The 27,251-nt window shown below is 39.9% G+C and overlaps 1 protein-coding gene across 7 annotated transcripts in view; it reads right to left on the minus strand.

Annotated features, from left to right (window-relative positions):
* gria4a (glutamate receptor, ionotropic, AMPA 4a) overlaps positions 1 to 27,251 on the minus strand; it is a 251,711-nt gene that overhangs the window by 18,186 nt on the left and 206,274 nt on the right. For all 7 annotated transcript variants that reach the window (XR_011693439.1, XM_071496138.1, XM_071496134.1 and 4 more), the window contains 5 exons: positions 26,864 to 26,974; positions 17,262 to 17,468; positions 13,991 to 14,206; positions 13,251 to 13,411; positions 1,627 to 1,825 (listed from right to left, as the gene is read on the minus strand). Coding sequence is in view for 6 of the 7 variants with exons in the window: in XM_071496138.1 (XP_071352239.1) it covers positions 1,627 to 1,825; positions 13,251 to 13,411; positions 13,991 to 14,206; positions 17,262 to 17,468; positions 26,864 to 26,974 (894 nt within the window). In the remaining variant the exon portion in view is untranslated. The remainder of the gene's footprint in view (positions 1 to 1,626; positions 1,826 to 13,250; positions 13,412 to 13,990; positions 14,207 to 17,261; positions 17,469 to 26,863; positions 26,975 to 27,251) is intronic.

The raw sequence follows: 27,251 nt of genomic DNA on the forward strand, positions 1-27,251 counted from the left end.
ATACACACACAATGCATGAGCACAAAATCAATTCTGAATATGTGACAGACAAAATGACAAAGCAGATTTGTTTGTGAACATGTGATGACATGTCAGCAGAAAATCCTATCTGTGTGTGTGTGTGTGTGTGTGTGTGTGTGTGTGTGTGTGTGTTTGTTTAACTTATGTAATTGCAATCCACATGGGTGAATAGGTCACTGTGGCGAGGCCACGCCAGGTCTGCTCTGGGTCACTTCACTCGACTCTGCTATCATTTCCTGCTTGCTATTTAATTGTTAACAGCTCCCTGTAGTATATTCTGTTCCAGCTCTATCCACCTCTTCTGTCTACCTAGACCACCCCTGCTTCACTGCTCTGTACTATTTGTTATTATGATCATTACTGCTTTATTTGATAGGATAGGAGAGTGATTAAATGTAACAGGGGTATGGTAAACAATCATTGTTTCACTCTAATCATGATTGTTTGAGAATCAGAAACATTAAAAATCCCACGATAGTCCCTCTTCTTATCCAGTATTTTCCTCCAAAACCCCCCTTTTTTAAACTTTATAAACAAATTAACTGCAAAGTGAAAATCAGACATTTCATCTTTGCGCCATTTTCAAAATTAAAGCCTCTGTCAGTTCAAGTTGAGGAGCAAGTCAGCCATTCATTCTTCCCCTCCCACCAGGACTATTTACACTGTTATTAGTCACTCGTCCTTGTTCCACCTACAGTCAGTGCAGAATTCTGCTGTTTAGCTTTTGTCTGGCTTCAGTGAAGGAGACAACACCTCCCTCATATTTGCTTTCTTTTACTGGCTGCCTATTGACTTTCTCCCTCATTTAAGGACATTATCCAACTGCCTACGCTGCTATAGCATCTTTTGCCCTTGCACCCTGATATTCCCTTTCATATCTCCATGCTACCCTTTTAATGCTGTGGTGAAAGGGGTGAAGGTAAAGGATATAACCACGCAAGGCAAAGAGGCATTACCTGGCGAATATAAGGGATATCATCACATTTTTACCACAACCCCTTTGAAAGAGCCAAAGAAAAATATACACTAACACATTAAGTGTTTTTCACCAAAATGCATTGTGCATATCATTGCTAATAGAGGTGTTAATGTATTTCCTTAACTATATAGCATTTTCTTTTTTCCTAGGTCATTGCTACGTTTCGTTTCATTTCGTTTCATTTCGTTTCGTTTCGTTTTATTGCCACAGACTACTGATAAGTGAAACAGCAGGAAACCATTAGCACAAAAGTGTGTTGGATCTATGTGTGTGCTAGACACAAACAAAATGGGGAGTCACTCATAAATATATTGTGCTACTCCTCTACAAGTAGTCAAAAACTCAACAGGTCACCTTAAAACTCCCTCTGGCTTTTGTGGGTATACTTAAAACCTTGAGATTTTGACAAGAATTTCAAATGAAGGTGTGAACATAGCTGGTTGTGTGCTACAGGTCAAGTTTTTACAATAATATTAACAGCGAGACCAACAGGCTGAAAACAGACTTTCTGCCTTTCTGTAGCCTGAGCTCAGTAGCAAATTAGCTTCACTTAACATTAACTTAATTTAACTTAGAAGCCTGAAACCTCTAAAGAAATTAAGTAAATGAGCAGAATGCGTCCATACCCTGAAGAACTCCTTCGTAGAGCCTGAGTCCAATGTCCCGTAGGCTATTTCTGTCTGCTTGGCCAAGTCCTCGGCACTCTCTATGGGTGAGACCATCCTCTCCACAGTGAGGAAGGCAGCCAGGTTGGCTGTGTAAGAGGAGATGATGATAAGGGTGAAGAACCACCACACACCTCCAACAATACGTCCAGACAGAGACCTGGAGAGAAGACAGATGGAAGGGAGGCAGGGAGGAAAAAAAAAAGGTGAGGGGAGAGGGGAGTGGAAGGTGGAGAGATACAGAAGGTAAAGAAGGAAGTGATGAGAGACGTCAAGATTTAGAAGATGAGGGAAAGGAATTGTAGATGAGAATGATGCAGAATGATGAGGAAAAGATGGAGGAAAAGATGAGGGAAACGGTTACAGAAGAGCACATAATAAAGAACAAAAAAAAGAGGGAAGGACACATTATCAAGGTTAGTTCCTGAGCCAGAGATATGCAACACAACACAGTGCAGTTTAACAAAGCATTTTCAACACCAATGTGTGCATCACTCTGAAAATGACAGCGCTGCTAGAGTAATTGTCTTCCAACGCTCGAACCAATTCAGCACCAACAATAACAAAGTCTGCAGGAAACAGATTGTGATCAGTGCTCTCCTCCATCTCTGCTATCCTCATCTCTCGTTCCTTTTCCTCCATGTTTACTCTCTTTATCTACCAATTGTGAGCAGAAGCACCAAAGTAAGTGGCAATTCATTTTGTTTACATGGACTTGTTTTCACCGAGTAAAGGGAAGGAGAGCGAGCATGAGTGACCACATTAGAAAAAAAAGGAGACAGAGATGGGCAAAGGTGGCACGGTGTTAAGTTTTCCTTTAATCGCTGCAGTCAATAAAAGACCATGAAATTCTAATGGGCACAAAGAGGGACATAAAACACCCACGCTTTCGAAAGAGTGAGAAAGAAAGAGAAGAGGTTATTGGGTGAGACATATGTTCACAGTTCCTCTGTTTTCTTTAGAGCATAAAAATATAAAGAGCCATTGCATTCACAGAGAATAACAAAAAAAAAAAAAAATCATGTTTTGGAGCCCCTCTCTTTTGGCTATTAACTAATCTATTCTAAAAAAAAAATTTAAAAAGTTTACTTCAAAGGAAACATTAAGACGGTATGAATACATCCATCATGCTCCTCAGTAAATCTGTGATTTGAAAATGTCATTTTGAATCACCTCACCTCCAGACATTTTTTTTCCAAAATTTTCAAAAACATCTACCACCATTTAATGTTTTAATTTTCTCTATTTGTATATTTGATCAAAAACAGATTCTTTGGCCACTTGGGGGCAGCAGAAACAAACTGTAAACACAACACTATCATATTATCACCTTTGAAGTAGATCTGACATACAACAGCTGAATAGCATATTTATACATCTAACAACATGGGCATTCATTTGGATTCATGTTCCTGGCTACCTGGCACATGTTAGTCCAATGTTCACTCTCTTGTAGCTCAGTTTTTTGTCTCCACCAACTCCTGAGGGGAATATCTTGCTCTTTAGCTGCTGCGTTGTCTGCCCAATTGTCTGCATATAGCGTACGCAGACAATTGGGCTTATAAGGTGCCTGATACTATGAGAGCCCCCTGACAGTTGTCTAACCAAAAATACAAAGGCAATGAGCTGAAAGATGCTCAAACAGTGAAGCTGAGGTAAACTGCAGAACTGTGTGATAATTACCGGTGGGTTCATCTCTATAAACATTTACACAGAGTCATTGTATTATAAAAAACACATAATAGTCCCTATGTTCATATACTCTTCCTTGAAAAGGAAGCTGCTTGGTGATACCTCCAGTCTGATGTGAAAGCGGTGATTCGTGAGTTATTTTTAGGGTTAGTTGGGTTTTAAAGAGTGCGTGCTGGAGAGAGAAAAGAGCTGTGAGAGAGCTGAGAGGTGCAGTGACGCCTGACTCGGCATAAATTGTCACCTTTTGGAGCAACTCTGCATTCTGCTGCTCTTCAAAAGCCAGCGCACCTCTTAATCCTCCCACACACACACACACACACACAGACACACACACTCAAATATGAATTGATAACATTTGTCCTTGAGGCATTGATCTGTTTACCTAAATTAATGAAACTGGCATAAACTTTAATGGATTCCCCTGAGAAGAAATTGTTGAGGTTGAGTTCATACTTATTAGGAGACCATAGAACCAGATGAGAATTTGTGATGGATTGATTGAGAAAATGCAGTGATAATTCTGACTTTCAAAAGCAATGGACAAGAGACTACAAACTAAAAACATTTACATGACTAGCTTTGGGTAAAAGCTTGTTACTGTTTTTTGATGGAAATGCGGGTTATAATGACAATGATAATAATATTTAAAAAATGTGAATCTAATAAAAAATATTACTGGGGATGTTCACTTGCAGTTCCGAATAACAAGATGATTATGATGACAGTGTTTAGGAGGAGGAGGAAGAAGAGGAGGAAGGAACAAGGTTGGCATATTTAGAAACTCATTTTCATAGGTTCTACAGGGTCTCCCACAGAGGCCAGCAGGGGCGTGTGATCTGATTGGTTAGATGGTAAACGAGCTGTGACAGCGTTTTAATCTGACCTGATGGAGTGAGCGGGCATCCAAACAGAAAGAGAGGGGGGAATAAATGCACGGCAAAGCACAAGAGAGGATGGCAAGAACGCAGACAGAGAGGGGACGACAGAGATAAAGAGATACAGGGAGGACTCAAGAGCAGTGTGCACACTAACGCTCACTATGTTCGTGTTATTACCAAAATGTGACGGAACACACGGCTTCCATCTCATGAACCCTCTGAGCCTGAGAGCAGGTGCATTTATTTGTGTACAGCACATTTTGGCAAGTGAGATCTGTCCTCTGCATTTGACCTGTTTCAAACACTGGGAGCATTGGGCAGTGCAGTGCCAGGAGACCATCTCTGTTCCTCTGGTCAGTGCTTTAGACCAAACCAGTGATGACTGTATTCTGGTAAGACTTTACTTAAACACCTCTATACGCTTTTGGACTGATGCTGCGAGTGGACAGGCTCTGTAGTAGGAAAGCACATAGTATTTTACAAACAGCCAACTGTTCAGCTGTGGCCCTTACTTTGAGTTGGCAGAATGAAGTCAGATCTTGGACTGGAGTTTGGCTACAGCAGCAGCACAAAGCTGCAAGTATTTTTGTGTGTGTACATTGCTACTGTAACAAACCTCACTAACAAACCAGGTTAAGTGTAAGGAATGATTAGAATACTTCATATGCATGTAATCAGTCTGTTAAGTTCAGCAGCTGATTGGAGTCATCTTTTCTTCTGTTAGCATCGTGACCCAAAACCAAACATTCATCAACACCAAACTGCATTTCTGGCTGTGTTTTGTCATAAGATATTTGCTTGACGGATGGAATTCCTAGGTCCATAAATTTACCCTCTATCCTGTCAATTTAAATTCAGGTAAGGGTTTCAGAGCAAAAATGGATGCTGATGGAATAAATGATGGTGTCAATAAAACCAGATCACGTCATTAGGGGAGCCCATATTGTATGTGGCCGTTTGGAGCGTTTAATCTCAGAAGGTGCAGCTAAAATGGTTCTGCATCTCCGGGGTCATGAAAGACAACTATACTACACAGAAGAGGAAAATAGATTGGTTGAGGACAACATGATGAACAGCATGTCTACTTCTAAACGTGTAGTCCTTGATTTGTTAGTGTGCATGTGTGCGTGTGTGGGTGTGGGTGAATGAAAAAGAGAGAGAGAGGTATTAACTAGAGTTTGGCCTTGGAGAGAAGTTGGAGAACACGTTTACCTACTAGAGGCCGATGGAGCGTGCTTGATTCAGACAAGACGTGTGAGTGTGGAGGCATTCATGTGCAAGTGTGTGTGCTGAAATGTGCACATAGTGACATCCTTGATTTTGACTTTTTTTATGCCTGCATGAGTGTGCATGTGTGTTTGAGGCAGAGGATTTGTGCGTGCTGCCTCCGTGTGTAGTTGTCGTAGTTATGTGTGTTGGTATGCAACAGGCGAGCCATTCTATAGCGGGTCATGTATCATCTATGATAGCCAACAGATTGCCTCTGCAATCCTCTGTGTGAAAGATTAATGGCATGCTGTTCCTCTTTCTCTCTCACACACGCTCACACTGTCACACACAAACACATACACAAACACACAGTTCTGAGCTATGCAGTTTCTCTTCATTCAATGCACCTAACAGAAGTGTGTGGATACGATCTTGCACGTGTTTTCTTTGTTATCTTTATGAGAACTAATGGAAGACAAAGATGTTTCCTGTAGTTCAACCCCCAACTTCATTCTTCAGATTATGCTTTTTGTCACTGACAAGAATGATAATAATCACAATCATCTGGACAGAAAAAACTGTGGACGCAATTGCAACACAAAGCCACACACTTATAAGACATACAGATACAAACCACAGACAGCAACTGACTGAACCAGTGCTGGATGTTGATTCCCTGACATAACAAGAATGTCCTCCCAAGAGAAACAACCCAAAAAAGTTCTCCAAACGTTCTCTCATGGCTTTAGTAATTATGACGCTGTCAGTCTGTAAGGTGATGTTATTGTAGAATCTTTGCAATGTCACATCAGAAAACAATTTCCTGTTGATAGGAGAATCGGATCGGAAAATGCTTTTATGCATTGTTCTGCAGTGCCTGAACAAACAAATTATTAATAATTATTCATTTATTTTGAAGGACTTGTTGAACCTTCAGTGCATAAATCTGGTAAAAACTGAAATTGTCCAATACTTTAGTTTATGACCAAATACCTGCAAAACTAATGACATTTCTACTTTTTGTCTCGTCCTAATTACCAGCTGTTAGCATGCTAACACGCTGATCTAAATTGATGGAATAGATGCTTAGTCTTGTTCAGAAGTAATCCTGGATATTCCCAAGCAGTTTTACATGTGTTTTACAAGCTTCAATTACTGTAAAAGGAAAAACATCAAAATGCCCCGAACTGATCTTCCAACAAGTTGTGTTTTTTTTCTATTACTCTTACTACCTGATCTCTGCTAAAACTGTCATCTTTTTTAAATCAGGGATTAACACAAATTGTTTGCTGCAGCTTCACAATAAATGAAATCCGTAACTGCTTTTTCATCTCTAACTATTAATTTGCTTGCTTTTGCTTTTTTTTTTATTTTTTATTGTATATTAAATGTAATTTTTATGTCTTCTTGTCTTATGTTTAAAGCATTTTTGTTTCTGTTTGTATTATCTTTTAAATACGATTTTAATGTCTTCTTAATGCCTAATATTTTCATGTATTTTTATGCCTATGTAAACCACTTTGAATTCCCCTGTGTTTGAATAGGGCTATATAAATAAACTTGCCTTGCCTCTAAGAAGAATGATGAAATCATATTTTCAAACTATTGCGGACACACCAGACATCACGGGTGGCATGCGTTCCCTTTGATTATGCAAATCACGGGCTTGTTAAGAACTCATTTCCTTGTTTGTTAAGGCCTGCTGACAGGGGAAATGCAACACTTTCTGTTTTCCGATTGGGGAGCAAACAAGACATGTTCTATCGAGTGATGGTGACAGATATGCTAATAAATGTTGAGTGTACTGATGTTTTAGGAATCTGAGGCATGAATGTTTGATTAAGACACGATTCAGGATCAGAAGGACATTGAAAAAGTTTCTTCTGGTTCTCCTCCTTGTCTTTTATCTCTTATCATTCTGTTACATGGACGACAGGTGTGAAATAAAGTAAATCGACTGATTGATTGAAACAGACAGAGAGACTCTACGGTAGATGGAGGCAGAACAAAGGGGGTGCAGGCAAACAGACACACATGAAAGCAAATCAGATTAACAGATTAAAGATTAAAGGCGCAACAGGCAGATAATGGAGGGCATAATAAAATAAAACAAAAAGCAGGACGATAAAAGTGAAGCAGAAAAGATACCCAGTGTGATTAGAACAGCAAGATGATTATTTATAGGATTTATAAAGAAATTCATAAACACAAGGCTGACTGGGTTCTAATCAGTGACCTTGAGAGTAATCATTAATTAGTGAGTAAGCTTCAGTGCTCCACTGTAGTTAGTTAGTCATGCCATTAGCTGGATCTGTTGCTACCATTAACTATTCAACACACCCACGGCCATTTACTCAATGCTTACACATGACACTCACACACACAAGTGCCCTCACCCAGCAGCAAACACACACACACACACACACACACACACACGAGAAGAGAGCTGTAATTTCAGATGTTTATTGACAGAGACAGACCCAGTCCCTCTGGGATGTTCACTGGTGATCACTTTATCTCTCTGCCCCTCTCCCGCACTTGCTCTTGGTCTTTCTCTATGTACACCCTGTCAGTTTTTCTGCCATTTATTCATTTCCACTTTTTAAAAATTCCAGTCCCATCACCTAACTGTCCGTTACTTTGTTCGCACCTTTCGTGTGGTGACCAGGCCAATCAGCGATGTTAGGGATCCAAAAGCCTGGGCTGAAAGATGACAGGTGGGTGGTGCAAATGTCGCGTCAAGGTCACTCTGACAATTTGTGTAAGTGTGTGCGAATGCATTCATGTCTGCTGCCTGCCATTACCTTCTGCTTGACTGGAAAGGTGAAGGAGACACAAGTTGGTGTGTCTGCAAGAGACAGAGCATGTATGCGTCTCTGAGGAAGAGGTGTTTGATATGTTTCATGAGCATCTTGTTATACCGCCACACACATGCTCTGTAGGTAGGTAGCTAAGTAGCTAGCTAGCAAGATAGACAGATAGATAGATAGAAAGAAAAAAGTGGGAGAGTTGAGTAGGAGTGTGTGTTACACTGTGTCTCCCAGACTGCAGAGATGACTGCAGCAAGGAGAGAGGGACCCACACTGAATATCAATGGACCTACTATGGCAGCTCAATACACAATACACAACAGACACAGTCTCACACACGCATACACACAGCTTATAAAATCAAACAACACAAGTCTCGACATATGGACCAGTTGGCCGGCAGATGCTCGTGAAGGTTATAAGACAGACTGAGACGACAGATAATACAAGAAGAGGATGTGTGCTTCCTTAAGAAACACAAATACATGTAAATAGCCAACCAGGCAGACAGCAAAGCATACACACACAAACACATTCAGAAAGAAACTATATATATATATATATATAACAAACAAAAAAGATTTAACACTGTCTGTAAGAAAAATCTCTTCTGGTAGTGGCTGCCTCCATCCCTTTATTCCCAGCTCCACCATAAAAGTCTACCTCAATATTGCAGCAGTTATTGCACTGCAAAGTACTCTCAGTATTTTCAGATACTCGCAGATATGGAGGTGTAGATAGCTGATTAATCTCTACGTTGATGCTATCGTTGCACTCAAACTCATATAGCATCAATTCACTGGTGGCTCTTGTGACATGGCATCCAACAAACTCCATTTAATTCTTAAGAAGGCATTTACTTGATCATTGATGCATACAGAAAGTGAGGCTCCACCAGCTCAGATGCCCACGTAGAATTGCACCTGTCTTATTTTCTTAAATCAACACACCACAGAAAAGAGTGTCATGCTCTGTGATCGATCAAGACAATAGCAAGAAATGTTCTCCAATGTATTCTCCTTTGCGAGTACTTTACTGCGTTGCTTGTAGACATCACCGTGCAGATAATAGAGGGAAGGTAAACTGAAAAGGTGAAAAAGTGAACATATATTTTCTTAATGTAGAAGAAAAATATTGGCTATTTCGGTTAGAGAGAAACTCGAAGGAGTTGCCTCGGCAGCAGGGATATACCTTGTGATGTGATAATAGCTTTGTCTTTGCTGGAGCTGCTGTCAGTTGCGTGTGAAGTTAGCATTGTGACTTTGCCTGCGTGCAAAGGTGAACAAAGGAATGGGAGATTAAAGGGAATGTACAGGAGGGAAAGAAAAAATGATATGACACAATGATATGCATGACACGTCTCCCTTTCTAAGGACATGATCTAGTGTTTCTGCAGAGCACAGTGTTACAGTGGAGGCTCATCCATCACACGGTTTTATGGAAGAAAGCCTGGTCTGCGGGTTTATTTAATTTCTTCATCAATTAATCTAATGAACAAGTTAATTTAACTCTTTGAACATGACCTCTTTGGAGTGTCCTACAGTTTCTTGAATTATCATAAATTGTGTCGTATAGGCGGTTCAGTCAGTCAGTTCATGTGAAATGGTTATGAGTACGAGGTACAGTCAGTGTTTGATGTCTGAGCAAGTCAGTCAAGCCTCATCACTCCCCCCGCAGCACACACTTAAGCCCAGGGAGTGATGATAACAATTTTCCCTTCCCTCAGACTCCTTCACTACAATCAGTGGTTACAGGTGGATGCTGGGGTGGAGGTGACGCTGATTAAATGCTATACCTAGCCAGAGTGATGATGGTGATGATGATGATGATGATGCAGCAATGCTCACAGTGAGTGGTGTAGCAGTAGAAGTGGAAGTGTGACAGATTAAATAAGTCGGGTGAGCTGGGAATGTGTTGCGAAGAGCAGAGAGTGTAATATGTGAGTGTAGCATCACACCATTTGCGTTTTGTTTACATTTGCCTCAGAGCCATTGAGAAAACATTGACAAGGGTTGTTGTTCAGGCTGGGAGCTTTAGTCATGTCAGCTGACCTGGATGGTTATCAATAATGACACTATAGAACTAATTGTATCCTAGATAGTCTTAGAGCCTCAGTACACTTAAATTAAAGAGCTCATTAAATTATCTAACAGTGTCTTTAACCCTCTCCTTCAACACTAGACTATGGGAACTGCATCTGACGACTTTTATAACTTTCCAAAAAAAACGACATTTGGACAAGCATGGTCACTTTTCACACAGCTACTGGCCAGATGTGTCGACATGAGAAAGTAGGCAAGACTTGACATTTCCTGTCCAGGTCTCTTTTTTCATTCTGTCCATCACTTTTCATAAGTACAGCCAAGTGCAAAACCATAAATGACTGTAATCACCATTTATATGATTCATTGCGTCTCACCCCTCTCTTTCAGTGCTTTTGCTTTTAGACATTGCCAGATAACATGCTGTATGAATTAGTTTGTTTCAAGCAGACTTGTTATTGCATGTGCTACCATCAGTGAGGAAGAAGCATAATCATGTTCACGACACATGAAGGTGCAGAGCTATTACAAAAAAGTATCAATGAAAGAAGCAGTGACTGTGTCTATACAGCAACTCCAAACCACACTTTCGTTTAAAAATGAGTTGGTCAGCGAGTAAGCATTACTTTTTTGTTAGCCATTGTCATGTGCTGCTCCCTCAGTGCTTTTATTCCTCCACCACAGCCTCCTCCTCCTTATTATGAAGCAATAACTAAGCTTATGTTTGTTAGTATATCTCTATATTACAGTTAAATGCTATGCATCTCCAAATCTCTGTTCTGCACACACCAGGGGTTGCATACCACAATTCAAATAAATATTTCTATCAGTTTACTCCCTGATCATCCTGGAAACAGAGCCACAGAATTAAATACAGCTGTAGTGCCGGTCTTTGATGATAAATTATTACCATTCGAGAAGTTTTTATGAGAAAGACATCTCAGACTCAAGTTTCCATTGAAACCTCTTGTGTGAAAAGTCCAGTAAACAGAACAAGAAAAAAAGAAAAAAGACTTTAAGTGACAGATTTCTCATTGTAAGAATATAATCTGGCATTTATGACTGCAGTAATTCTGGCCTATAGAGGACTTGTGCTGTATTGGAAGTGACAGGACAGGGTGATTTACATGACGAACACTGACTTCATGTTAAGTATCACATTATGGCTATGGCAGCTGTAGCTTATGTACACACATCTATAACAGGGTCTGCAAGTGATGGAGAGATCTGCATGTGTGTGTTGGGTTGTTGTGAAACTGCACACTGAGTATTTTTTATGTGTGCGCAAGCAATGTCAGTGTGCGAAGCCTCTGTGTATTTATGTGCACATCCTGAGTGTTTGTGTGAGTGTGGCTGCATGCAGCTGGTGTGGGTGTTTTCCACTTTGTGTGTTTGGGGCTAGAATTGGCCTGTCATTCACAGTAAAGTGGGGAGGAGTTGGAGACGACAGGTGTCGGAGAGGAGAAGAGAGAGAGTGAAGGAGATGGATGAAAGAGCGAAAGAGCGAAAGAGAAGGGCAGAAGAACAAAAGAGAGGGAGGAAGAAAGCGAAGTTTGGGCAGCCGATGTTTAAGTTTTGTTCTTTACTCAAATGTGAAGTGCTAATACCAACAGAAGTATGTGTGGAACAAACAGAAAGTTAAAGTAATGTATGAAGTTTTTATGTCCACACAGAGCGTTTTCATTATAACATGTTGAACCAGTGCCTACATATAGGGCAAAACATCAAAGCAATGACTGATTATCACTACGGTTACCACCAAATAAAGAATCCTGCACATTATAATGATAGGGATACAGAATCAAATATGTTAAGGGTGGGCACGTTTCCGTTAATCTGCTTAATGCACAATTTGAAACTGAGAACTTAAAACGACAAAGCAATATTTCGCAAAACTGATATGGATTCAAATGGTTGCGCTGCTGTATCATGCCCCAGGGAGCCAGTTCTAACTAAGAGGCAGACTGCTGGAGAAACGTCATCACGTGTAACTGAAATGATATCGCGAGAGAAGAAAATCCAGATTTATTCACATAACATCACTCAGTGGAAACACAGACCATTTGCACCTGTGTTCTGTTGACTTTTCTGAAAAGTAGCTTCTATTTTGTGCAAAACTGCAATGGAAACCCAGCTACAGTGCGTAGTAAAAGTAAATCTGAATTTGTAATTGTTCATCTTTGTCCTATGGTACAATATGAACCACTAACTGCTTCATCTTCACCTCTATGATGAAGTGAGAAGTGTCCATTCACATACTTGTGGCTCACACTTCGGCTCAGCCTATTAACCATTAACCACTCTTTTCTATCATTTGTTTTGGACTGGCGCTTTCCCAACTGCTCCTTCTCTCCTTAGATTTGCTCCCTAAAGGTCTTGAGGATGACGGCCATGAATATTTCACTAAACTGCATTCTCATGTTATCAATAATAAAATGCCATATTCTTATAAATATTCTAAAAATACAGCTGGACTCTGCCTCTTCAGTGGTGCATTAAAAATTCATACACACCTAGAAAACCCGCTAAATCTCCTACCATTGCACACCCATATGGACATGACCGCTGGACTGTGTGCACATGGTTTCTTCTCACTTTTGTGTGCATGTGTGTGTATGCTTGTGTGTGTGTGTGTGTGTGTGTGTGTGGGTTTCGAGCACATTGTAAGCTTCTGCAGCACACGGTGTCTTGGAGTATCAGTCCAGTTCACTGAAAGCCAGGAAAGTGCTAAGAGAGGTGATTCACATTGTCAACAGTCTGAATCACCAAAGCCTAATACTACAGCACTCTAACATTGCAGACAGTTAGACATACACACACGCTATCCCCAGCCCACACACACTCTTATGAACACATCCCTCCTACTGACTCAAATACTTCCATTCTATGTCTGCCTGACTCGCGCATTCACAAATTCTCTGTTTGTCTCACACACTCCATTTCACCTCCCTTACCGTGGCGAGATGTCGCAGCCCTGTTGCATGAAAGCTCCCAGCGAGAACCAGAGGGAGTTGAAGATGCCAAACTCGTTGGGAGGTTGGTCAGTGGGGCCCTGTTCCGTGGCACCCTCCTCTGGCTCCTCTGCATGCCACTCATACGGACTGAAGCGACTCACCTGGGACAGCAAAGGAAAAGAAATCATCATCATCATCATCTGGAGATCATTCAGGTCTATAAAGGAGGAATGACTGGTGGAGGTGTGTCAAAATAACAAATAAAAATGCATTTAAGCTCTTATACAGACAGAGGGAGAAATTAGCTCAGCAATGATCGTAACAGCTAAATAACAAAACCAAACAAAACCAGAGAGGGTGAATTTCTTGCGAGTGCAGTGGAAGAGAAAAATGTTTCCTTGAATATTGAGACACTCTGGTGTCAAAGAATTTTACGCCAATGTGATCTCGACTATGTGAACTTTCATTTCTTAAATCTTTCATTAAATATTTGCATATCTTACGTACAGAGCTGCCTGTGATGTTATTTCTTTCCAGACAGGAAACCTTTACGTAGCTAATGATTTCCTGCACAAAGGCTTTTTTAAACTGAGAAAGATATTCAAGCTGAGGGGATAAAGGTAATGCCACAATACTTGAGAAATGATTAACGGCATTCATTTATTGAAGAGCTTTAATAATCTGTTACAGTCCTGCAACCCAGCTCATCCTCTGACTTCTAGTTTTTAACACTCACTCACCAAAAACAGCACAACGCTGACTCCAATGTAAGCGAACACTATGCACATCCAGATCTCGTAGGCCAGTGGGTCCAGGAAAGAGAAAACACCTGGTTTAGACTTCTGGGGCTTCTTGATCATGATGGAGATACCCAGAGACATGAAAGGCTTCGAGAAGTCGATCACTTCTTCTCTCACCAGAGTGATGGTCAGCGGGGCCACAGCGATTTCTGCTTTCTGCACAAAAGACGGAAAGGTGCGTGTTTTGTTTAGTTCAGAGATGTGGTGGTGCAGGTGAATACATGTACAACCCTGTTTCCCAAAAAGTTGGGACACTGCATAAAATGTAAATAAAACCAGAACGTGATGATTTGCAAATCATGTAAACCCATATTTAGTTGAAAAAAGAACAAAAACAACATCAAATGTTGAAATGCTGAAATTTCACGGTTTTATGAAAAATGTATGCTCAATTTGAATTTGATGCCAGCAACAGGTTTCAAAAAAGTTGGGACAGGGGCACGTTTACCACTCTGTTGCATCAGCTCTTCTTTTAACAACACTCTGTAGACGTTTGGGAAATGAGGAGATCAGTTGCTGGAGTTTTGAAAGTGAAATGTTGTCCCATTCTTGCCTGATACAGGATTTCAACTGCTCAACAGTTCGGGGTCTCCTTTGTCGTACTTTTCATTTCACGATGTGCAAAATGTTTTCAGTGGGTGACAGGTCTGGACTGCAGGCAGGCCAGTTTACTGTCCAGACTCCTCCACTATGAAGCCATTCTGTTGTAATACACGCAGAACGCAGTTTGGCATTGTCTTAAATATGAGAAAGACGTTGTCTGGATGGCAGCATATGTTGCTCCAAAACCTGCATATATATCATTCAGCATTAATGGTGCCTTCCCAGATTTGCAAGCTACCCAAGCCATGAGCACTAACGCACCCCCATACCATCAGGGATGCTGGCTTCATCTACTGACCTGTTGCCAATTAACCTAATTAGTTGTGAGATATTCAACCAGGTGTTTGTTTTTAACATTACACAACTTTTCCAACCAGAACTTTTGTTGCCCGTCACAACTTTTTTTGAAAGGTGTTGTGGCATCAGTTAAATATTTACATGTTTACATGATTTGCAAATCATGACATTCTCTTTTTTATTTACATTTTATACAGTGTCCCAACTTTTTTGGAAACGGGGTTGTAAAATAGGTGGGAAGGAACTGTCTGTGAACTCTGTTGTCTTTAAAAGGAGGAAGTCTGAGGAGAGAAATAATGGAGGAAGGAAAAGAAATTGAAACAAAAAAAAGCAGGTACAGTTGACAAGATCCATATAGGATCAGTGGAGTTTAAAGCAGGAAGGAAGGGAATGAAGGAAATAAAGGAGGTAAAGAAAGGGAATTGGTGCAGTGGGTGAGAGAAGAAGGGGGAGATTGAAGGGTTGAAAGAGAGCGTAGAGCTACAGGGAAAACCAGTAGAATGACAGAGAAGTAATTCATACATAGGCATGAAAGTGACACTGCCAGAATATAAATTAGTCAGCAAAGTCTCATGCACAACTGCATGTATACACACACACACACACACACACACACGCAAAATCTGTAAGAGTCAAAAACATAATTCATTCAGTACACTGAGTATCTGTTTCTGGGAACCTTTATGTGTTTAAACTGTGTCTGCAGTCTTAAAGGAAAAAGCAGCGACAATAACAGCATAACAAATAATTTTTCTTTACTACAAGGAGTGAAGATGTTACATGGAGAATAAACACCAAAAGAAAGACAAGGAAATCAGATACGATACGGAGAGAAAATAGGGGAGGAGAGGGCAGAGGAATATATGTAAAAAAAAACCAAAACAAAACAATGCACAACAGAGAGAGAGAGATGAAGTAAATTAGAGCTAGACGGGAGACAAAAGTGCACAACATGAAAGAAAAGATGAAAGTCATACAGATCAACATAGAATAAGGGACATAAAGATAGAAAAGTAACTGTGAAGAGGCGTAGAGGACAAAGTGCTGAAAACTTCCCTGTGTGGCAGAGGAGCCATCAGAAAGGACGGCGAGTGTTGGAAACAAATCAGACCTGATTAGTCAATGCAGCCGTTCTGCTGTGTCACCTTCCACTATACGGATTCTGGAGGCTAATTAATTCTGTCGCTGTTCTGCAGCAACGTCTCCACTTTCACTCTTCCGCAAAGTGACGACTGACATTGTTTTCTGCATGCTGATAAAGTTTGCATTGAGACAGCGATGTGAAATCCCAGACTGTGCATGGGCGTCAATGGCATAATTAGCACGCTTGCCAAATTCTCAAGAAATAAATGTATCCTTCCAGACACAGCATCTCTGCAGCAAACTGACACGGTAACTAAGGAGACGCAGGGCTCGAGTTTATGTCCAACATGAGAGTTATTTTGAGTCCTGGTGGGGTCACAATAGCAGGATCACATAAAATGATAATAGCTCTGCAGTATATATGACCTCTACGAAGATTACAATATTGAAGTAATGTTGAGGCTGTGGCAGAGAAGTGTTGAACGACACATTTTCTGTGCCCAAAATGTGTGATGTTGCTGTACTGGATTGCTTTACAGTATGTGGTTAAATTGAACCTGTTATATTATCCTACCCTGTATATACTGGACAGTGCATTTTTATTCTTCACATTATGGGTTATTGTGTATAGATTAGTGACATGAAATAGTAGTTTAATCCATTTTCAAATGGGGCTGTAACATAACATCTTGAAATAAAGTGTGTTCAGCAATTCTAAAGACACAGTCTGATGCTGTATAAATTGCTGAATTAATCTATTAGACAAATGATAGCAAATTAATTTCACACTATCATGGTAATCAAATAATTTCAAAGTTTAAAACTCATCTTTTTTCTCTATTCTCCCTCCTACTTTCACTGGTTGGGTAAACATTCAACTGATTTATGCATAGCAACAGCAATTCTGCTATTGTTTTTTTTTTTTTTTTTTTATAAATGTTCTTCATTTCTATTATTCCATCCATAAGTAACACAATGACAGAATATGTGACTATTGTCATATTATAATATGATTGTATGACTAGTTTCAAGCACTTTCTGTAATAGAGCAGTGATCAAAAATCTTATCAGATGAGGGTCTGTTGACTAATTTGTGTCAGTTTAGGGATCCTTGATGTGAAAAAGTTTGAGAACCACTGCTAATAGTGAAATAATGAATCCCAAAAGTAACTGACAAAAAAAATCTATAAAGTCAATAATGTCGTAGATATTTCCAATCCAAACTCACCCCATACACAAGCTCTCCAACCATGCCATTCCATATCTTCGTCTCTGGATCTCTGGCTCCATATTTCCCATCAGGTACGATGGAGATCTTGTATTTGATTCCGATGTGTTTGGCGATCTCTGAAGCCAAGTCCACACAGTATCCCTCATACTGGTCGTTGCCTTCATAGAGCTCCCAATTCTTCTTTAGCATCACATAGGGACCCTCCTACAAAACAAGCATAAGGGGAGAAAGACACAACTGTTTGGAGGAACATGACAGCAATGATTATTGAAAGGAATGAAATGAAGACTTGTCAAGAGGACCCAGCAGTTTGGTTGTAAACACTGCACCAAGGAAAAACACATGCAAAGAAAAATGACAGAGAGGAAAATTATCCTTTGAAAAACATATAGGTATGTACATTTTCAAAAGAAACTTATATTACTTTTTTATTTGATATATATATATTTTTTTATCATACGCAAAGGGGCACAGCTCAATGCAATACACCAATGCAATGTTGCAGACAGAATCCCCTTCTGCTAAAAGAAATGAGCCTGGAAACCAACCAATATTAAAAGCAGAATTATGATCAAAACATTAGAACTCAAAAATATATGTGCACATTATAATAAGAGACTAAGTTTAGCACAGATGTAGGATGATGAAGGCAATCTAAAAGTCACACGTGCATGTATTTCCAATGTTTTTAAGCTGTTAAAGTAGATAGACATCTCACAGATAAACTCTTGTCAAAGATCAATCAATCAAACACAGCTGCCACCAAAACCTGATAGAAACTGCTGCACAGTTTATAAAATGGGTAAAAATATATGAGTTGGATTTTAAAAGGCCATGTCTGAGGTAGATATTTTATATCTTGTATTTCTGACTTCCACTGCCTTGTTTTATGCCTTTGTCTGACTCTACACGACTCCACTGGGACCTTCACCTGACTCAGAACAACACTAACGCTGGGAAGAGAGAAATGTACAAGAGAGAGAGCAAAAATACAGGGTGGAAGAAGAAAAAGGGATGAAGACTGCTGCTTTGATAATGTGTCATAAGAGGTGGAATGATTGCTGTGCATGCAGTTCACAAAGATGAAAGCAAGAGCAGAGTTTAATGTTGTCTAGTGAGATGGTGAGCGTATTATGAAAGACGCGCATGTATGTGATCACAGAGAAACATACACACACATTACAGCGGCTTGGATATCCACAGAGAAAAGAAACACACACACACACACAGCATTTTGAGTGACAGCATATCCATCAGGAGATGTAAGTTATGGTATTATGCCTGAGGCTGCTCACCCTGTAATCCAACTGAAACCAAGCCTATTAAAATGCTATCAAACCCTTTTTAATCAAAGACTAATCTCATCTAATTAATCAAGCGGGCTTTTATAAAATCCAACACTCCCAAGCTATGAAACGGTTTATGGAGATCATTCAACACAATAAAAAATGATAACATGTTTTGAATTGAATTCCTCATTCAGGAAATTGGTTCACATAGAAAACAAGAACAGTGAAATCAAAGGGGATTTTTAGACTAACATGGTTTAAAAGGTGTCAAATAAGCACTGAAATCGCTCTGATACAGAAGTAACAGGGAATCTTCATTCGGTCTGCAAAATAAATTATATTGAAAGCAAGTCTAGATAAGAACAAGGAAGGCAGAGGGATTTTAAAAAATCGTACAGTGGAAACTGAGCAATACCAACAAAACCTACAAAGGAAAACTGGATTTAGAAATTGATCCTCTTTCTCTTCAGAGTTTGTGATGCAACCATTACCTTTCCTATTTGTGTGTAACTGAGAGGTAAGTGAGAGAAGTGAGAGAAATTATTTTATAAATTAATATTCAGTTGACTTACATGTATCCAAATGTAAAAATTATTCTCTCTTACTATTATTAAATATTTGTCAAGTACTTTGGTTTGTGACCAAACAAAAATGACAAAATTATGACATTCCCATCAGCCTCAACTGCACTTTGTGTTTAGTGCTAATTATCAAATGTTAGCATGCCAATACGCTGAACTAAAACAATGGACATGTTAAACATTAAACCTCATAAAAATCAACATGCTTTCATTGTCATTTTGAGTATGTTAGCATTCTGACATTAGCATTTAGCTCAAAACACTGCTGTGCAAAAGGCTCATAGCCTTACGGAGCCACTAGCATGGCCGTAGATTCTTCTTGTTTTTAAGTCCAGTGAGTTCAGCATCATTTTCTGACTAAAAACTCACACCCCGTTCACACCTGGCATTAACACGCATTTCAGGTGATCCAATCAGAAGTGGACAGCTTTAAGTACCGGTGTGAACACATCCAAGGTGCACTGTGGAGACATTTGAAATCCAATCACTCAGACCACATTTGGAGGTGGTCTGGGCCACATTCTTTTAGGTGTGAACGTAACTCAAGTAGTGTCTTCAGGCACAGTCTAATTAGTCCCACCGCAGTTTCATAATGAACCAAAAATAGTTTTACACTTCTCCCAATGTTTATCAACATTGACTTTCATGTATTGATTTTCTATTTTTTTTTTTTTTTTTTTTTTACTGTTTGGCTAAAACCTTATTTAATTGTAGAACTGACTGTAGTGCATTGATTTGCTCAGCCCCTCCTCCTCTCTGTCTCTCTCACACACAAACACATTGACAACAGACTCGTTTGTCATAGTCAAAATGGCTAAAAACAACAACGCTTTTGGTCTTTGCAAACAAATTACATTAATGTTTATTTGCATATGAAGCGGAGATGTGAGATCTGATCACAAGTGGCCACTCGATGCATGGGGAGACACATTTTAATGCCGGGTGTGAACTGACGTACTTAGAGCTGATCACGTGTGAGCGGATCACGCAAGACTCTTATTAATGCCAGATCTGAACAGGGTGCTCAGTTTCTTCTTGTTCAAGTAATACGAATAATCTTACATTTACACATGAAAGATTGACAGAGACACACACTTTAAAACAAACAAAAACACCCAAAGCATTGCATTACCATATTTCTCAAATAAACATTATTCAGTAATCAGTATAAGATTTGTTAAAACAAAATACACTGCTTTGAAAAACAACCACACACAAAAAAAATCAGTTCTTCATTTATGCTGAACATTTTTCTCAAACACTTCATCATCAAATACAAAAAACTGGGCCCATTGTGTTCAGTGTCAGAACATACAAAAACGTTTCTCCTAAAATGTCGTTATCAGAGCCATTAGCAGGTCCCGGGGCGCTCATTCCACTGACTCAACATGAATCATAGTGTTAATGAACAGCAAAACAGTTTCAAGTTAATTTCCTCTAATAGATCAACACAGCCATCAAGACTGCTCTGTAGAAGGGATAAAGACAAAAAGAAATTAAGATGCAAGTAGGAAAAGATGTTTTAAAGTAAAACCCTGGTGATTTAAAGATGTAATCTAAGTACTGTATGATGACATTTATTTATTTATTTTTTTCCAATCATGATCAGCAAACTTGATATTTTCCAACTAAACAGACCCACCAAATAGTGTTGACAAGAAATGTGAGAGTTTGTGAGGGAACATGCTTAAATTTTGTGGCAGAGGTTATTTGGTGCCTTTCCTCAGGTGAATGACACTAAGCTGCCTGTGATATTTGGTGCATGCTTCTACAAAAACAACTCCATATGAACACAAAGTCAAACATAAAACAGACACTTTTCATTATGGGGGAATATTTAGCTAGAATTATTTAGGCAAATCATAGAGAATAATTGATAATATAGTAAGCAGATCATGTTCTTTAAAAATCATTAAAATGCTGCAGTACTGGGCAGACTGCAAATTCAAGAATCTGGAGCCACTTGAACAAGACTTTTTTTTTTTTTTTTTAATACCAATCCATTAGGTGGATAGAAAAGATGAGCTCTATATACAGTAATCTCATTCACTGTTAATTAATTCAGCAATTCTCTCTCTTCTGTCATTTCATTTTTGAGGTTGAGACAAAAAGAAAAATGATTTTGCAATACCTTTGAGAAAATACAATAGATCCTGAGGCAAATAAGGTTAATTTCACAGAGTAAAGTAAATTTTAAAGGACTATTTTGACATTTTGGGAAATATGATTATGAGCTGTCTTGCTGAGCATTACATGAGAAGATTGATTCCTTTTCTTGTATCCTAATCAAGACTAAACCGCAAACCCCACAGCTTCTCCCACCCCTCCCTCTCCCTGCTCTGTGACACTCCGCCAAACCCTTTACATACGTCCACCTAATGCAGGCCTGCTAGCTTGTGAGTCAGCCTTAGTAATGTCTTCCAGCACTAGCTAACTACACTAGCTTGAAGTGTCGATGCAAGAGGAGTACAAGTTGAATATTGATTGACTGACTAATTCTCTGATTGGTTTGAAAGGTGAGGCTGTTCTATGAGTCTGGTTCACAAAAGCCTTTAAGGGCAACTCTCCACATTAAGATGAGTTTTGGAGTTTATTTCAACTGAAAAATAATAGAAAAAAATAAAGTTATGTACCATTGTTTCAAACAAAAGATATAATGTTTTATATTGGTGAGCTTTAGAGGTGCCAATAAACGGATTTTTGGTTTGCCTAACTGTTTCCCTCTGTTTCCAGTCTTTATGCTAAGCTAAGCTAACTGGCTGATAGCTCCAGGTACATATTAAATGGACAGATATGAGAGTGAAATCAATCTTCTCACTGAACTCTCAGCAACACAGTGAATAAGTGGATTTCTCAAAATGTTGACCAGTTCCTTTTAGCATATTCATTTAGAGCTACAATTGGTGCTGAAATTTAAAACTAGATTCCTGACGAACTCTACTTGACATTTTGTTAAACTCCAGGTCAGAAGCACAAGCAGGTGCTTTGTATTGATTATTGGGCTCCACATACCCAATGTCTTGACCCTACACTGGGAGATTGTGATTGTCAGGAGCCATGAAAAACTGAAGTGCTTTTTTTCTTTGCTTCATTTTCATCTTAAATCACTGAATCTCAAGGGGCATCATTTCCTTAATTTGTCTTAACAAGGAGAATACAGCCATCTCTGTTCCCTCCTCTATCAAATTACCTGCAGGTTTATCGTGTTTTAAGGTCAAGTGTTTGAAATCAGGAGGCTACTTGGTTAAGTTAATTTAGTATAATGTAAGCCACTATACATAAACAGACACACATATACAGGCACACGCATACCAATGGGAGCTCTGCCAACAGTAGCACTGTTTCTCTTTAAAACATCCTTATGGTTTGTTATCAGTTTGCCCCAGAAGCTTTTGTCTCAGCATGAAGGTAGTAATGCCAACACTGTGAGCAAGTGTGTGTGTGTGTGTGTGTGTGTGTGTGTGTGTGTACTGGATGTTAGTGCATGTATTCACTGCTGGTAGGAAACGCATCATGTTTTGGTGTAATGCGGCGTCATGAGTCAGGGCATGGCAGAAAACAAGAGAAGGTGAAAAGAGGAGAGAAAATAGGGGCAAAGATCAGGAAGTTGAAAGGAAAAGAAAGGGAGCGAATGGGGAAGAGAAATTGGTGGAAAAGCAACTGGAGAGACGGATGTGGATTGGCTGCATGAAACAGAAGACAGATATAGGAGCAGATCAGAATACAAACAGAGATAGCTACAGGGAGAATAGACAGATAGAAAGAGAAAAAGGGAAAGTGAGAAGGAGAGATAAAGAGAAAGAGAGAGAGGGGATGGGCTAGAAAAGACAGATGTAAAGAGGGAAAACGGGTGGGCGAAGAAGGGAGAACAGCTTTGTGGAAGCAAATGGTTGGGGCTGATAAGACATGAAACACTTCACACTGGAGCCAAAAAGGCAGACAGGACTTGCTATGTACGCCAGTTAGCCAGCCAATGAAAAATACAGGCACCCAACTGGACGGACACCTAACTGTCCAGTCATTCATTCAGGCTGCCAACTGGACAATCAATCAGTTCAGCATGTAAAAAGCCAGACTGTCACGTAACGAGTTAGCCAACCACCGAGACATTTAATCAGCCTGCAAGCATTCATTCAGATGCAAGGAGAGGCAAGCCAAGCAGTCGGTTAGTCACAGTCCGTTTGACTCAGTCAGTTGGTCAATCAGTTCATTCATTAATTAATTACTGCAATTAAAGTACATAATCATCTATCCAGCCACATATTTAGCCAGTAAGTCAGCATGATTATCTCCAAGCTATTCAGCCACAAAGGGCAAAAGGCAGTTCAGCAGTCAGTCATTTGACTAGTCAACCAGTGACTGTCTGTTAGTCACCACGCCAGTTGGTCTGTCACCGAGTCAACTTACTGGTAAAACAGCTTTACACCCAGTAAGGCAGGCATTCACAAAGACAGTCACAAGCCAGTCAGCCGCTGAGTCAGTCAGCCAGTGGTTCAACCTGCTAACAGAAACACCGGCCACTCAGTAAATCAACCCATCAACCAGTCAACCTTTTATAAACCAGCATCTTAAACCAGCATCAACAATACTTTTGTTTAGTCACAATATTGGTTGGAGTAGTTGATTCTTTCTAGAATATTTTTTCCAAAGCCAACATTTACAGAATCTTGTTTTTTTTTCTTTTCTTTCTTCTATTTATGAAATTTGACCTATTTTACAAGATCACATAAATAATGCACCTTTATGTATGGTCCTGATCCTGACGAGGAACTTTGAGGGAGAGGAACACTGATCTCTCATTTCTAAATATACCATGGAGGAAAGTTATAAGGCCAATGTAACTGAATAGTCTATATATATATATATATATATATATATATATATATATATATATATAAGCCAATTAAACACATCACTAAAGGAGCATTTTGTATGCTGCAGCAAACTAAGGCTAAAGCAAACATCATAAACAAAAGATTGTCATATCCTCAGAGGCTGTGTGAGGAGTTAACAAGCCCAGCAAGTGCACATAAGGCGAATTCCAAAAAGCTTAACAATCAATCCTCACCAATGCACTGTGTGTATAAATTACTCCCATGGCAGCAGTCAAGTGTTGGTGTAGATGTGTGTATGTACAGTATCACTTGTCATTTGTCATTTGTGTGGCGATAATGCCGTCAACGGTGTCACATCAATGCATTTTTTCAGTTTTTGAACATACTATAGTTTATTACCTTTAGCGTTAAAAAGCAATTGCAATGTCAGTATGAAAGTAAGATCAAACACAAGGTAAAACAAGTTATGGTGTAATTTCAATGTCAGTTTTCAAATCTTTATGCTGTACGGTTTCTTGCGCTTAAGAAGTGGCCCTAGTGTTGAATACCCAAAACTAAAAGAACTTCTTCACTTTACCCTTCCATCCAGATGTGAGGATTCAGAAACTCTCTCAGAGAAACTGAAATGCAGTGGAGGAAAGTTGACTGAGTAGGCATGACTGAGTAGATTTACAGAGTGACGGAGCAGAAAGATGAAGATGGAGGGAGAGTGGTATCAAAAGGTGAGGGCTGCGAAATGCAGGACTGACAACAAACACCTGCCCTTGTGTCACTCTCCTTCCAAAAAAGTGGGGTTAAAAAAGAAAGAGAAAATAAAAAAATAATTGAATGAGGTTATTCCTCCTGCAGGTGCTCTGTAGTGCAACAGAGGATGTGGTGGGGATTGTGGTGTCCTCAAAAAAGAGTGAAAGAATCTGAATTAACGGGGCTGTCCAATGGTCTGGTGATTTTGTGAGGCTGAATGTCAAATCTTGACAGCGGCCACCGAATCCCTCGCGGAGTTCCCGTCCAACTGTAGCGTTTGTCATGAGAGGAAGACAGGAGCACAGTAAGGAAGGCATCCCAGTGCTTCACAGGCTCAGTGCCAACCACTCCTAAACAAATCATTTCCAAAAAAAAAAAGTCATCTTTTCAAACAAAATATACATAAAGAAAAAATAGCATCATGATGAAATAAAAACAGAGCACACTGTATCCTTGTACAGAGCTTGAGAGACACTCAGTCTATCAGTCTGTCTGTCCTCTGTCTTTCCCGAGGGTTTGCCACTCAGGTGAGTCTGTGTTTCAGTCTGTAGCTCTGTCTGCAGACCCGGCATCAGTGTCGCAGCAGAGGCTTCCTCATCATCAGAGGCTGCAAAGAGGAGGAGGTGGCTGAGCTAACATTAGCCAAGGCCTGCTGAGGTCACCATCCACAGAGAAATATGCAGGTGGGGGAGGCATGGTAGGTAAAAACGAGGGGTTATGGGAGTTGAAGATATGGGTGGAGTTAAAGAAAGACAGCCAGACATGGTGAGAGGGGGAGAGAGAAGGAGAGAGAGAAAGGATAGCGGCGTTGGAAAAAGTCAGATGACAGGCAGACAGACATGGGAGGGGAGCAAATCACAGGGAAGGAACACACTTCGAAAAAATGTATATGTTATAATGCCAGACTGTTTTACACACTCATCTCTTTTACAGCCACACAAAATGAATGTCATTAGAAAAACAAGCCAAACAGCCATACTGTACAACAACAACAGAGTCCGGTATAATGTTCTATTAACAGAGGTACATACATACACATACAATACACACATATTCAAAATAGGTTTTTGTAACAGAATAACAACTTGCCTTTTAATTTATTTGACTGTGTTGCTGTGTTTGTATTTGCCTGTCTTGAGTCTGGCTCTAGGCACCACACCACACACTGCAGGAGAGTTAAATACATTGCCAGTTGAAGTGTGCATGTCTGGAGGTGGGGCTGTCACTGGGGACATTTAGTGCAGCTGAATTCATTTTTCTGAAGTCTTTCCCGCAGCGTGTGTGGTTGTTTTCCTCCATGTAGACCTGAGCGGTTACTACTGCATCTAGCCACTGGGGGCACTGAAGTATTTCACTTGTCAAAGAAAAATCTTTTAGATATTTATTCACATCACAACGCTATTGTAAGTGCAACGACAGATATTTTGGTCATACTTATGGGTTTACTGGATGAAGCTAAGTGCCTTGAAACAAAATACTCGACTGCTCAAGCTCAAGCATCTGTGTCTTGTTTTTATTTCTGGGCTGAAATTAGTCTTTTGAGTTGCTTTCACTTGCATCATTTTGCATGCCCAATTGAATTAGACTGATTGCATTTACAGGAAGGGGATGGCCACCATAAAAAGGCTGCAGATGGGTGAAGTGAAATCAAATGTAAGCAGAGGATGTGCACAAATCCACCGATTAGCCCTCCTTTATCCTTGTATGTAGAGGAAAGTGGAATAATTAAACTGGGCTGTGGACTGGTATGTGTGTGAAAGCCATTAGAAGAGACTGGACTGAGGTCATTTCTAAATGGTGATCTGAGGTCTGCTTTAGATTTGCCTTCTAATGAGACATTAGTGTAATCTTCCAGCTGGACAAGTGCCACTCCCTCCTGGCTGTGCTCTGAGAGCTCTCTTCAGCTCAAACAGCTCATGCAGTACCAACCTGATTTTTTCAAATTCTGCCACACAGCTTGTATCCCCTGGTTTTCTGACGATGAATACCTCTTGTGTGGCCACTAAGGCAAATTAGCCCCAGATTTTCATGGCCATGGTTAATTGGGATTAATTGGAAGGCCAGAGATTTGGGTGAAGCTGTCCTTTAACATTGACAATGACACAGTACCCAAACTATGTAGAGATGAAAGCAGTCAGGAGATACATTACCATGATGGTGGTCACGACTACAGTCCGGTTCTCCATCGCTGAGCTGTCATTAGACAGAGCATTTTCATTCTGGACCAACACAAGTTTGTCTATGTCGTTCCAGTAACCAATCTGGGGGAAACAAGAGGGAAAAAAGGGAGAGAGAAGATTTGAATGAGAGTGATGAGAAGAAATTATTGTTTAATCAATGAGTCTTTATAGCACAGTTCAAACAAATCTGAAATTTAAGGTGCTTACAATAAAATCAAGATAGACCAAAAAGAGACTGTCCGGTAAAAAAAACAAGCTCATAGGTCATTTGTGCAGCAGCTTGTTATGACCCATTGTAATGTTTTGTTGTTACACGACATCTAGCAGTCTTAGTAATTATGACAGGAGCATCGGGAAG

The sequence above is a fragment of the Trachinotus anak genome, unplaced genomic scaffold (genome assembly GCF_046630095.1).
Source record: "Trachinotus anak isolate AG129_WGS33_773 ecotype Australia unplaced genomic scaffold, CSIRO_AGI_Tana_v1 ptg000014l, whole genome shotgun sequence".
In the NCBI taxonomy this organism is placed as follows: domain Eukaryota; kingdom Metazoa; phylum Chordata; class Actinopteri; order Carangiformes; family Carangidae; genus Trachinotus; species Trachinotus anak.